Genomic DNA, 12,926 nt, shown 5'->3' on the forward strand with positions numbered 1-12,926 from the left:
CTCGGTGTCTCCGGTTCGCCTGCATAGCCCAGTGCGGGCTATTCCACCTCGCCGCACTGGCAGGGCGACCGTGAGCATTCAACCAGGTAAGGTTGGGCAGGCTCGGTGCTCAAGAGCTCCAGTACGCCTGCACGGTCCGGTCTTTCCAGTACCACCTTCACACCCCAGCCCTCCGGTAGCAGCTCCCCGCACCAGGCTTCCTGTGCGTGTCCTCGGCCCAGTACCACCAGTGCCAGCACCACGCATCAGGCCTACAGTGCGCCTCGCCTGTCCAGCGCTGTCGGAGCCCTCCTCCTCTCCAGCGCTGTCGGAGTCTCCCGCCTGTTTAGCGCTGTTAGAGCCTTCCTTCTCTACAGCGCTGCCGGAGTCTCCCGCCTGTTCAGAACTGCCAGTCTGCATAGAGCTGCCAGTTTGCAAGGAGCTGCCAGTCTGCATAGAGCTGCCAGTCTGCAAGGAGCTACCAGTCTGCAAGAAGCTGCCAGTCTGCAAGGAGCTGCCAGTCTGCATAGAGCTGCCAGTCTGCAAGGAGCTGCCAGTCTGCAAGGAGCCGCCAGAGCTGCCTGTCTGCAGGATGCCGCCAAAGCTGCCAGTCTGCAAGGAGCCGCCAGAGCTGCCAGTCTGCAAGGAGCCGCCAGAGCTGCCAGTCTGCAAGGAGCCGCCAGAGCTGCCAGTTAGCATGGAGCAGCCAGGGCCGCCAGTCAGCATGGAGCAGCCAGGGCCGCCAGTCAGCATGGAGCAGCCAGAGCAGCCAGTCAGCATGGAGCAGCCAGAGCTGCCAGTCAGCATGGAGCAGCCAGTCAGCATGGAGCAGCCAGAGCTGCCAGTCAGCATGGAGCAGCCAGTCAGCATGGAGCAGCCAGAGCTGCCAGTCATCATGGAGCAGCCAGTCAGCATGGAGCAGCCAGAGCTGCCAGTCGACCGGACTCTTCCAGATCTGCCAGTCGACCGGACTCTTCCAGATCTGCCAGTCGACCAGACTCTTCCAGATCTGCCAGTCGACCAGACTCTTCCAGATCTGCCAGTCGACCAGAATCTTCCAGATCTGCCAGTCGGCCAGACTCTTCCAGATCTGCCAGTCGACCAGACTCTTCCGGATCCGCCAGTCAGCCAGGATCTTCCGGATCCGCCAGTCAGCCAGGATCTTCCAGAACCGCCAGCCAGCCAGGATCTGCCGGATCCAACCACCTGCCTGAGCTTCCTCTCAGTGCTGAGCTTCCTCTCAGTGCTGAGCTACCCATCAGTCCCGAGCTACCTCTGTCCCGAGCTGTCCTTCTGTTCCGAGCTTCCTCTCTGTCCCGAGCTGTCTCTTAGGAGGGTCACCTATCTAGGGACGCTAAGGAGGTGGACAAAGACTATTATGGAGTGGGGTCCACGTCCAGCGCCAGAGCCGCCACCGCGGACAGATGCCCACCCACACCCTCCCCTATAGGTTTAAGTTGTGCGTCCGGAGTCCGCACCTTGGAGGGGGGGTACTGTCACGTTCTGACCATCGTTCGTGTGTGTTTTCCTTGTTTTAGTGTTGGTCAGGACGTGAACTGGGTGGGCATTCTATGTTGGATGTCTTGTTTGTCTATTTCTATGTCTGGCCTGATATGGTTCTCAATCAGAGGCAGGTGTTAGTCATTGTCTCTGATTGGGAACCATATTTAGGTAGCCTGGGTTTCACTGTGTGTTTGTGGGTGATTGTCCTTAGTATCATGATGTCCTTAGTGTCCTGATGTCATTGTTCTTTGTTAGGTTACACAAGTATAGGCTGTTTCGGTTTTCGTTAAGTTTATTGTTTTTGGTAGGGTTTGTGTTTAGTTTGTTTCTTCATTAAACATGGATTGCAATAATCACGCTGCATTTTGGTCCGACTCTCCTTCTCATCAAGAAAACCGTTACAAAATGACTAAATACATGATTTACCATTCATTTCTATTGGGCGCAATATAATCTGAAACAGATCCAAAACGATCCGCAAATGCATCTGAAGTAACAAGTTTGTAGAGTCATAAGTTTGATGAAGTCATTGGACGTCGCTGGAGTCTCCGGACTGAGGATCGTCGCTGGAGGCTCGGGACTGGGGATCGTCACTGGAGGCTCCGGACTGGGGATCGTCACTGGAGTCTCCGGACTGAGGATCGTCGCTGGAGGCTCGGGACTGGGGATCGTCACTGGAGGCTCGGGACTGGGGATCGTCACTGGAGGCTCCGGACTGGTGATCGTCGCTGGAGGCTCCGGACTGTGGCCCGTCGTTGGAGGTTCCGGACTGTGGCCCGTCGTTGGAGGTTCCGGACTGTGGCCCGTCGTTGGAGGTTCCGGACTGTGGCCCGTCGTTGGAGGTTCCGGACTGTGGCCCGTCGTTGAAGGTTCCAGACTGTGGCCCGTCTTTGAAGGTTCTGGACTGTGGCCCGCCGTTGGAGGTTCCGGACTGTGGCCCGTCGTTGGAGGTTCTGGACCGGGAAACGTTGCCGGAATCTCTGGACTGGGAAGTGTCGCTGGAAGCTCTGGACTGGGAACTGTCGCCGGAAGCTCTGGACTGGAAACTGTCGCTGGAAGCTCTGGACTGGGAACTGTCGCTGGAAGCTCTGGACTGTGGAAGCGCAATGGATACCTGATGCGTGGTGCCGGCACTGGTGGTACCGGGCTGAAGACACGCATCTCAGGGTGAGTGCGGGGAGCGGGCACAGGATGTACTGGACTCTGGAGGCGCACTGGAGGCCTGGAGCGTGGGACCGGTACAGGTGGCACCGGGCTGAAGACACGCACCTTAGGGCGAGTGCGGGGAGGAGGCATAGGACTTACTGGACTCTGGAGGCGCACTGGAGGCCTGGTGCGTGGTGCCGGCACTGGTGGTACCGGGCTGGTGACACGCACCTCAGGGCGAGTGCGGGAAGCAAGCACAGGATGTACTGGACTCTGGAGGCGCACTGGAGGCCTGGAGCATGGGACCGGTACAGGTGGCACCGGGCTGAAGACACGCACCTCAGGGCAAGTGCGGGGAGGAGGCACAGGACGTACTGGACTGTGGGGGCGCACTGGAGGTCTGGTGTGTGGTGCCGGCACTGGTGGTACCGGGCTGGTGACACGCACCTCAGGGCGAGTGCGGGAAGCAGGCACAGGACGTACTGGACTATGGAGGCGCACTGGAGATCTGGAGCATAGAGCTGGCACAATGCGTCCTGGCTGGATGCTCACTTGAGCCCGACAAGTGCATGGGCGCTAGCACAGGACGCACTGGGCTGTGCAGACGCACCGGAGACACAGTACGCAGAGCCGGCGCATGATATCCTGGTCCAAGGAGGTGTACTGGAGACCAGGAGCGCTGAGCCGGCACCATCCGTCCTGGCTGGATGCCCATTCTAACCCGGCAAATGTGAGGAGCTGGAATAGAGCGCACCGGGCTATGAATGCGAACTGGAGCGCATCACTGCATAACACTGTGTCTGACCAGTCACACGCTCCCCACGGTAAGCACGAGGAGTTGGCTCAGGTCTCCAACCTGTGTCCCCTCGTATCGTCACCGTTCCTCCTGCGCTATCTTCCATGGCAGGCGATCCTTTCCTGCCAATATTTCCTCCCACGTCTAGGATCCTTTACCGTCCAAAATCTCGTCCCATGTCCATGATGTCTGCTCCTCCTGAACACGCTGCTTGGTCCTTTTGTGGTGGGTTCTTCTGTCACATTTGTCGTATGAATCGGACCAAGGCGCAGCGTGGCATGCGTACATTCTTTATTATTAAAAGAATGAACACTGAACAAACTAACCAAAATAACAAAATGACACGTGAAGCTATACAAATGAGTGCTGACAGGCAACTACACATAGACAAGAACCCACAAACACCAAAGGGAAATGGCTACCTAAATATGATCCCCAGTCAGAGACAACGATAAACAACTGCCTCTGATTGGGAACAATATCAGGCCACCATAAACATACAAATACCTAGACCTACAAAATCCCTAGACAATGCAAACCCCTAGACAATATAAAAACTAGCGTATCCACCCTAGTCACACCCTGACCTAACCAAAATATAAAGAAAACAGAGATATCTCAGGTCAGGGCGTGACACTTTGACCCCTTCCTTTTTGATTAAAAAAGTATTACTTGTTAAACAAAATCACTATCTCTTGTGTTAGAATAAAATGTCCCAATTTTTTTGAGCACACAATATACCTCAGTATTTGATGTATGGATTTTATACAGTCATTATTGCTCATCTTTATCAAGGGTGTCAATATTTGTGTACTCCACTGTAAAGACAATAATCATACTATAAAGATGCCCTGCTAGTTAAATCCTTATGCTAAATATGGCATAGTATTCCCATTATGCAGTTTAGGTCATTTATCACAGCTACAAATAATCTCTACAGTAAGAGTTTGCATAATATTATTAATGTGTTGTTGTTGGTCTGGTTCACAATCAAGGATGCCAATAGTTGTGGCTGAACTGTGTTGTTGGACCGTCTCTATCAATCTGTCTCTCAGTCTCTGTGTGTTTCTCTACCCATATCCTCCCACCCTCGTTGAGACATTGAGATATTGCATGTGTAGAGAGAGGTTGAGTGGCATGGCTCCTTGGTTACATACCTGAGTGTGAAATCATCCGAGGCAAAGAGAGCTGTGTTACAGACAGATGTGCAGGGGAGGATGTCAGAATGATTTTCACTTCACCAATGAAGGAATGTGTATTCTTAGGAGCAAACCCAAGATTTTGCTATTGTCTTAAAGGCCCAGTGCAGTCCTCCAAAAAATATATTTTCTTGTGTTGTTATATTTATATTAACACGCTATGAGGTTGGAATAGTACTGTAAAATTGTGAAAATTATGATAATGCCCGTTTAGTGTAAGAAAAAAAAAGACTGCCTGAAATTTCAGCCTGTTTTGGTAGGATGAAGTTTTGGCCTGCCTGGTGACATCTCTGCCAGTTTTCCGCTCAGACCACTCCCATACAGTCCTTGCAAAATTCTTGCTTGAGAAATTGCTAAGAAGCTATTTTTTTATGCGAGTAAAGTCGTACCGTATAAAAGAACATCACAACAGCTATGATGGAAACAGGAAGTTTATAAATGCTTACAGATCATTTGTTCATTCGACCTGATGGGATATTTTTGTATCGGTAAAATTAAAGCTGCAATATGCAGGAATCACTCCGCTATTTCCTGGTTGCAAAAATTTGAATAGTTCAGTATAACAAAACAAAGTATCGTGTGTAGAGAATCATTGTACCATCTAAACCACTTTAAAATATATTTTCCATATCCAAAAATGTAGTGTTTGAAGCTGGTGTACACAACCAAAAGTAAAACACGCAAAAGCTAAACTTAAGAACAGGAAGCATAGAAATAATGGACATAGAACATATCTACCGCTTTTTAGACTTGCTTTCAGTGACAGATCTATAACTCACATTTCTATGTGATTTTGGTCCGGTTACCCAAAAAGTTGCATATGGCAGCTTTAATTATGCAAGAAACTACTTTAAATATGGAGTCACGTGATGATATGGTGTGTGGTCCTCCCACTAAGACACCATGCAATTGCCATGCAATGAAAACCATGCAATATATTATATTAGGCTACAATTAAAATAAGTTATGATGAACTTCACAGAGTGGTGAAAGTGCACGGTGATGAGCTTGATGTGCCTTTCCAATTAATATCGAGGGTCTTATTCTTGTGACATGATGATCAATGCTGGACTTATCCATACAAATCTCATCATGTAGACTAACCTACCTGCACAACCTACCTGCACTGTATCTGCAAACTGTTGGCTAGAACGCAAGTGCCCGGACCAGAGTAGGCACGTTTGCTTTATAACACAACAGTTTTCGGTAGAGTTGAAAATGCGATGGAAACACATTGAACCTTAGATTTTTAATCGGTACATGAAAATGTTCACTAGGTCATCATGCACTGATTTTTATCCCAACAAGCCAGTTTACTGGAAACAAACATTTTTTTTATGCATATTTTAGAATATTTGCATGGAAATCTGTCGCCAATTGGATGTAAACCTAGCTAGTAAGGTACGTAATTGTTACCCAGAAATTATTTGGTATTGAGATAAAAACTGCTGCATTGGGCCTTTAACTAATCTGTCTCTTTCAAACCCGGCTGGGGAGAAAAGCTATGCTCAGCCAAGGTTCATACAGCATTTGTCACGCCCTGACCACAGTCAGCTGTTTTTCTCTGTGTTGGTTGGGGCGTGGTAGTGTCTAGGGTGGGTCATCTAGGGTTTTTGTATGTCTATGTTGGCCTGATATGGTTCCGAATCAGAGACAGCTGTTTATCGTTGTCTCTGATTGGGGATCATATTTAAGTAGCCATTTCTCTTTTGTGTTTGTGGGATCCTGACTATGTTTAGTTGCCTGTCAGCAATATTTTGTATAGCTTCACGGTTCGTTTGTGCTTTATTGTTTTGGAGAGTTTTCAGTTTATTAAAAATGTGTGGAACTCTACTCACGCTGCGCCTTGGTCTCACTCATACAACACACGTGAGACAGCGTTGGAATAATGTCCTCTGACAGGATGTGTGTGTCAAATCAAATCAAATCAAATTTATTTATATAGCCCTTCGTACATCAGCTGATATCTCAACGTGCTGTACAGAAACCCAGCCTAAAACCTCAAACAGCAAGCAATGCAGGTGTAGAAGCATGGCCGTGTGTGTGTGTGTGTGTGTGTGTGTGTGTGTGTGTGTGTGTGTGTGTGTAAAAAAAAGGAGGATTATACTTTTTAACAAGCTGTCAGATCAACCTGTTTTACCACAAGACTTCCAAACAGCATAGAAAAGGTTATGCACCGTGAATTAGACGTTCATTTGTCTGTATGTTCCCAGAATGGCTATTGACTAATATATAAAATTAGCACTCCAAATTATACATACAAATCTAAAGTGATTTTATACCATTCACACGCTGGATTACTTACAAGGATACAGCACCAAACCATTTTTGGAAAATAATCCTATTTGAGTCAGTACTTCGTTTAAATTGTTTTTTTTATTGGCTAATATCATCCAGTTTAAATTAAATTCTGGTACAGTGCCATTAGATACCGTGAATTGTCTCTAAGGCCTTCTTCCCCATATATCTGTCTGTATGTTATGTTGTTCAGGGTCAGTTCTGGGTGGTCTGATGGACCTGCAGGCACTGTCCAGAGGAGTGCAGCAGCAGCATCACAAACTGAACCAGACCAGGAGGGCCCGGGCCCGACGCCAGGCCCACGAGGAACCTGAGCTGTTCAACATGGAGGTTCTACTGGGGGTGGACTACTCTGTGGTCCACTTCCATGGCAGAGAGAACATCCAGAAGTACCTGCTCACCCTCATGAACATAGTAAGTAACATATACTACATAACAATACACTACATAACACTACACTACATAAAACTACACTACATAAAACTACACTACATAACAGAACACTACACAAACCTATACCTATACTATACTACACTACATAACATGATACTACGCTACATAACACTACACTACATAACAGTATACTACACTATACTATACTACATTATATACCACAACACTACATAACTACATAACACTAAACTACATAACATTACACTACATAACATTACACTATGCTACACTACAGAACACTACATAACAGTACACTACACAACCCTATACTACACTATGCTACACAACACTACATAACATGACACTATACTACATACTACACTACATAACAGTATACTACACTATACTATGGTACATTACATACCACTACACTATATAACACTAAACTACATTACATACCACTAAACTTCATAACATTACACTACATAACATTACACTACATAACATTACACTACACTTAATAACACTATGCTACACTACAGAACACTACATACCACTACACTACATAACTCTGTACTATACAACACGACACTACATGACACAAAACTACACTACATACCACTAAACTACACTACATAACACTACACTACATAACACTAAACTACACTACTTAACACTACACTGCATACCACTACACTACATAACACTAAACTACACTAGACAACACTACACTACATAACACTATACTTACTATACTACACTGCAATACACAACACTACACAATACTACACTACATAACACTAAACTACACAACACTAAACTACACTACATGACACTAAATTACACTACATAACATAACAATATAATATACTAATATACTATATACTATATATATATACTATATATATATATATATATATATATATATACTATATACTATAATATACTACCTACGCTACACTGCACTACCTACATAACACTATACTACATACATATACTACACTTCACTATATAACGCTACACTATACAACACTAAACTAAACTGCACTATATGACACTACATGACACGCCACTACACTACATACCACTACACAACACGACACTACACAATACTACACTACATAACACTACACTACACTATGCAACACTACACTATGCAACACTACACTGCATACCACTATACTATACTACACTAGACTACATAACACTACATAACACTACACAATACTACACTACATGACACTATACTACACTACATTATACTATACTACACTACATAACTCTAAACTACACTGCATAACACTACACTTCATGACACTAAATTACACTACATTACATTACACTGCATAACAATATACTATACTACATAGCACTAAACTACACTATATAACACTACACTCCATAACACTAAATTACACTACATAACACTACACTCCATAACACTAAATTACACTACATAACACTACACTACACAGCACTACACTCCATAACACTAAACTACACTACGTAACACCAAACTACACTACACTACATTAATACACTACATAACACTAACCTACACTACATAACACTAAACTACACAACACTACATTACACTACATACCACTAAACTACACTACATAACACTACACTACATACCACTAAACTACATAACACTGAACTGCACTACTTAACCTGACACTACACTACATAACACTGCACAATACTACACTACATAACAATACACTACATTATATAACACAGCACTACAATACACTACATAACACTATACTGCACTACACAACACTACACTACATAACACTAAACTACACAACACTAAACTACACTACACAACACTAAACTACACTACATAACACTAAACTACACTACATAACACTACACAACATGATACTAAATTACACTACAAAACACTACACTAAACTACATAACAATATACTATATAACACTACACTATACTATATAACACTACGCTACACTACATTACACTACACTGCACTACATAACACTATACTACACTATGCTTTATAACGCTACACTACACACCACTACATTATACTATACTATAGTACACTACAAAATACTACATACCACTACACTAAGTAACACTAAACTGCACTACATAACACTACACTCCATACCACTAAACTACACTATATAACACAACACTACACTACATAACACTACACAACACGACACTACACTACATAAACACTACACTACACTATATAGCACTATAGTACACTACATAACACTACACTGCACTACGCAACACTACACTGCATACCCACTATACTATACTACACTAGACTACATAATGCTACACTACATACCACTAACTCCACTACACTACATAACACTAAACTACACTACATACCACTAACTCCACTACACTACATAACACTAAACTACACTACATACCACTACACTCCATGACACTATATTACACTACATAACAATTTACTATACTAATAACACTAAACCACAATCCATAACACTACACAACACTACACTTCACCCTGTTCACACATTCAGCCATTTCCACCTTTCTACCACAAAATCATTCTCTAACCTGTGTTATGTGCTTCCCTTTCACGTTTCAATCTGTTTCGTGTGTTTTTTCCTTTTTAATATTAGTCTGTTCCACCACCCATTTCTCCTCAGATGAATGTTCAGTAGATTCTGTGTGAGACCTTGTAGCATTATTCATTTGATTATAATGATTTTCTGGCAGTCTGGCCTCTCTGGCTTCAATCAGCCAGTTACCTGGCCAGTGAATACGAGTGAACAGAATCAGCCAGCTACCTAGTTAGTGAATACGAGCTAACAGAATCAGCCAGCACGTAATTAGTGTAATACGAGTGAACAGAATCAGCCAGCAACCTAGTTAGTGAATACGAGCTAACAGAATCCAGCCCGTGTCCTCTGGTGGGTCAGGACAAGGGCCAGTGCTAATGAGGTTATTAACACAGGGTTTGGGATGGGGTAGGGGGCACAGGCAGGGGGCAGATCCAGGAAGAGATATAGAGAGAGGAGGGCAGGAATGAAACAGGGGACTGGAGATTCGTATAAGAGAGAGGGCTGAAGAGTTTGTGTGAGCATGGAGAGATGGGTGCGATGGGTGTCTTGTAAATACTGATCATATGATTATTTGATTCAGCCAAGGCAGGAAACGGCTTCACAGCTGTATCTGTAACAGCAGGCCTTTACTGTTTCACTTGATTCAGTAGAGTACTATTCACTCTGCATGAAATTGGAAATCTTCATGACAGCTCATTTTCTAGAAATATCAGCTGTGAAATATTTGATGGGAAAAAAAGATCAATTGCACGACCCAGAAACACACTGTAGGACCGTTTTGTTATTCCTCATTGAGAGGAGTCATTTAGCTGTAATATGATCCACTGAAGCAGAGGAATAGGTTGAATCCAACTAAATTGTGTTGCTCTGCCTGACAGGGTGGCCATTCAGTGGCCCCCACTCAGGTCAACAGAAATATTACAAGACAGAGTTATTGTAGATGCCTTATAGTCAGTGTTATAGATCATTATAAAGGGTGTTATAAAGCATTATATACATGTTCTTCATAGAAGTGTTACTTAAGGCATTAGCCAACTTCAATTAATTCTGAATGCTGTGCTAGCTAAGACCAGAAGAGAGCACCCATTCCACCCGTTTTAAAGTCCCTGCATTGGTTGCCTGTTAGTTTCTATAGTTGTAAAATTGCTTTAATTATTTTTTTAAAGCATTAAATCAAATCAAATGCATTTATAAAGCCCTTCTTACATCAGCTGATGTCACAAAGTGCTGTATAGAAACCCAGCCTTAAACCCCAAACAGCAAGCAATGCAGGTGTAGAAGCACGGTGGCTAGGAAAAACTTCCAAGAAAGGCCAGAACCTAGGAAGAGACCTAGAGAGGAACCAGGCTATGAGGGGTGGCCAATCCTCTTCTGGCTGTGCCGGGTGGAGATTATAACAGAACATGGCCAAGATGTTAAAATGTTCATAGATGACCAGCAGAGTCAAATAGTAATAATCACAGTGGTTGTCGAGGGTGAAACAGGTCAGCACCGAGGGTGAAACAGGTCAGCACCTCAAGAGTAAATGTCAGTTGGCTTTTCATAGCCGATCATTCAGAGTATCTCTACCGCTCCTGCTCCTGAGTTAAAAACAGCAGGTCTGGGACAGGTAGCACATCCGGTAAACAGGTCAGGGTTCCATAGCCGCAGGCAGAATAGTTGAAACTGGAGCAGCAGCACGGCCAGGTGGACTGGGGACAGCAAGGAGTCATCAGGGCAGGTAGTCCTGAGGCATGGTCCTAGGGCTCAGGTCCTCCAAAAGAGAGGAAAAAAGAGAGACAGAGAGAAAGAGAGAAAAAGAGAGAGAGAATTAGAGAGCATACTTACATTCACACAGGACACTGGATAAGACAGGAGAAATACTCCAGATATAACAGACTGACCCTAGCCCCCCGACACATAAACTACTGCAGCATAAATACTGGAGGCTGAGACAGGAGGGGTCAGGAGACACTGTGGCCCCGTCCGATAATAACCCCAGGCAGGGCCAAACAGGCAGGATATAACTCCACCCACTTTGCCAAAGCACAGCCCCCACACCGCTAGAGGGATATCTTCAACCACCAACTTACCATCCTGAGACAAGGATGAGGAAAGCCCACAAGGATCTCCGCCATGGCACAACCCGAGGGGGGGCGCCAACCTGGAAAGGAAGATCACGTCAGTGACTCAACCCACTCAAGTGTCCCACCCCTCCTGCGTCAATGTTCAAGGCATTAAATGGCCTTGAACCGGAATACATGTCTGATATTCTTTTAACAAACGTGTCTGGTCGGTCCCTCAGATCTTCTGGCCCTGGTCTTTTACTCGTTCCGAAGTTCAGAACCAAAGCTTTTGGTGAGTTTGCTTTCAATCACTATGGTCCTGGCCTTTGGAACAGCCTACCAGAAGATCATAGGGCCTCAGAAACTGTTGAGATTTTAAATATCTTAAAGAGATTATCTGGTACTTTTGTATACGTTTTAGCCAGTAGTTCTGAAAGTAGCACTCAGGAGCCAAAAGTCGTCCCCGAAAAATGCTAACTACGTCACATATGTGCAGATATGTGCACCACGTCCTTGTTCTCTCTCTCTCTCTCTCTCTCTCTCTCTCTCTCTCTCTCTCTCTCTCTCTCTCTGTCTCTCTCTCTCTCTGTCTCTCTCTCTCTCTCTCTCTCTCTCTCTGCTGTGTCCACTGAGCCATTGGGCCTAGCCGCTTGCTAGCTGTCACTCAAATTCTAGGGTCTGAAGCTCATTGACTAGGGGGCTGGCCCACATGGGGGGAAAATGTAGGGAAAATGGCACGGCACAGCTTCAAACTAGAGATTTCTTTGCTAGTTGAGGTAAGACAGTAATCCTACTCATAGTCTACTCATGTATTAACTACACATTGACACATCCAGCACAAAGCAAGAGGTTTAAAAAATACTTTCTCAGTCACCAAAGTAGTCAGAGTCTTTACTTTACCATGCTTTTACATAAGGTGCTCTTAGTCATACTATCTATTTGATTTATTTTATCCCATTCTATTTACCTTATTTATTTTAATGCATTAGT

General features: G+C 44.8%; 1 protein-coding gene across 2 annotated transcripts in view; it reads left to right on the forward strand.

The window, feature by feature from the left end:
* Window positions 1–12,926, forward strand: part of LOC139387917 (A disintegrin and metalloproteinase with thrombospondin motifs 2-like) — an 83,761-nt gene that overhangs the window by 41,453 nt on the left and 29,382 nt on the right. For both annotated transcript variants that reach the window (XM_071134287.1, XM_071134288.1), the window contains exon 4: window positions 7,115–7,335. In XM_071134287.1, coding sequence (XP_070990388.1) covers window positions 7,115–7,335 — 221 coding nt within the window. The remainder of the gene's footprint in view (window positions 1–7,114; window positions 7,336–12,926) is intronic.

The sequence above is a fragment of the Oncorhynchus clarkii genome, chromosome 29 (genome assembly GCF_045791955.1).
Source record: "Oncorhynchus clarkii lewisi isolate Uvic-CL-2024 chromosome 29, UVic_Ocla_1.0, whole genome shotgun sequence".
Classification (NCBI taxonomy): Eukaryota; Metazoa; Chordata; class Actinopteri; order Salmoniformes; family Salmonidae; genus Oncorhynchus; species Oncorhynchus clarkii.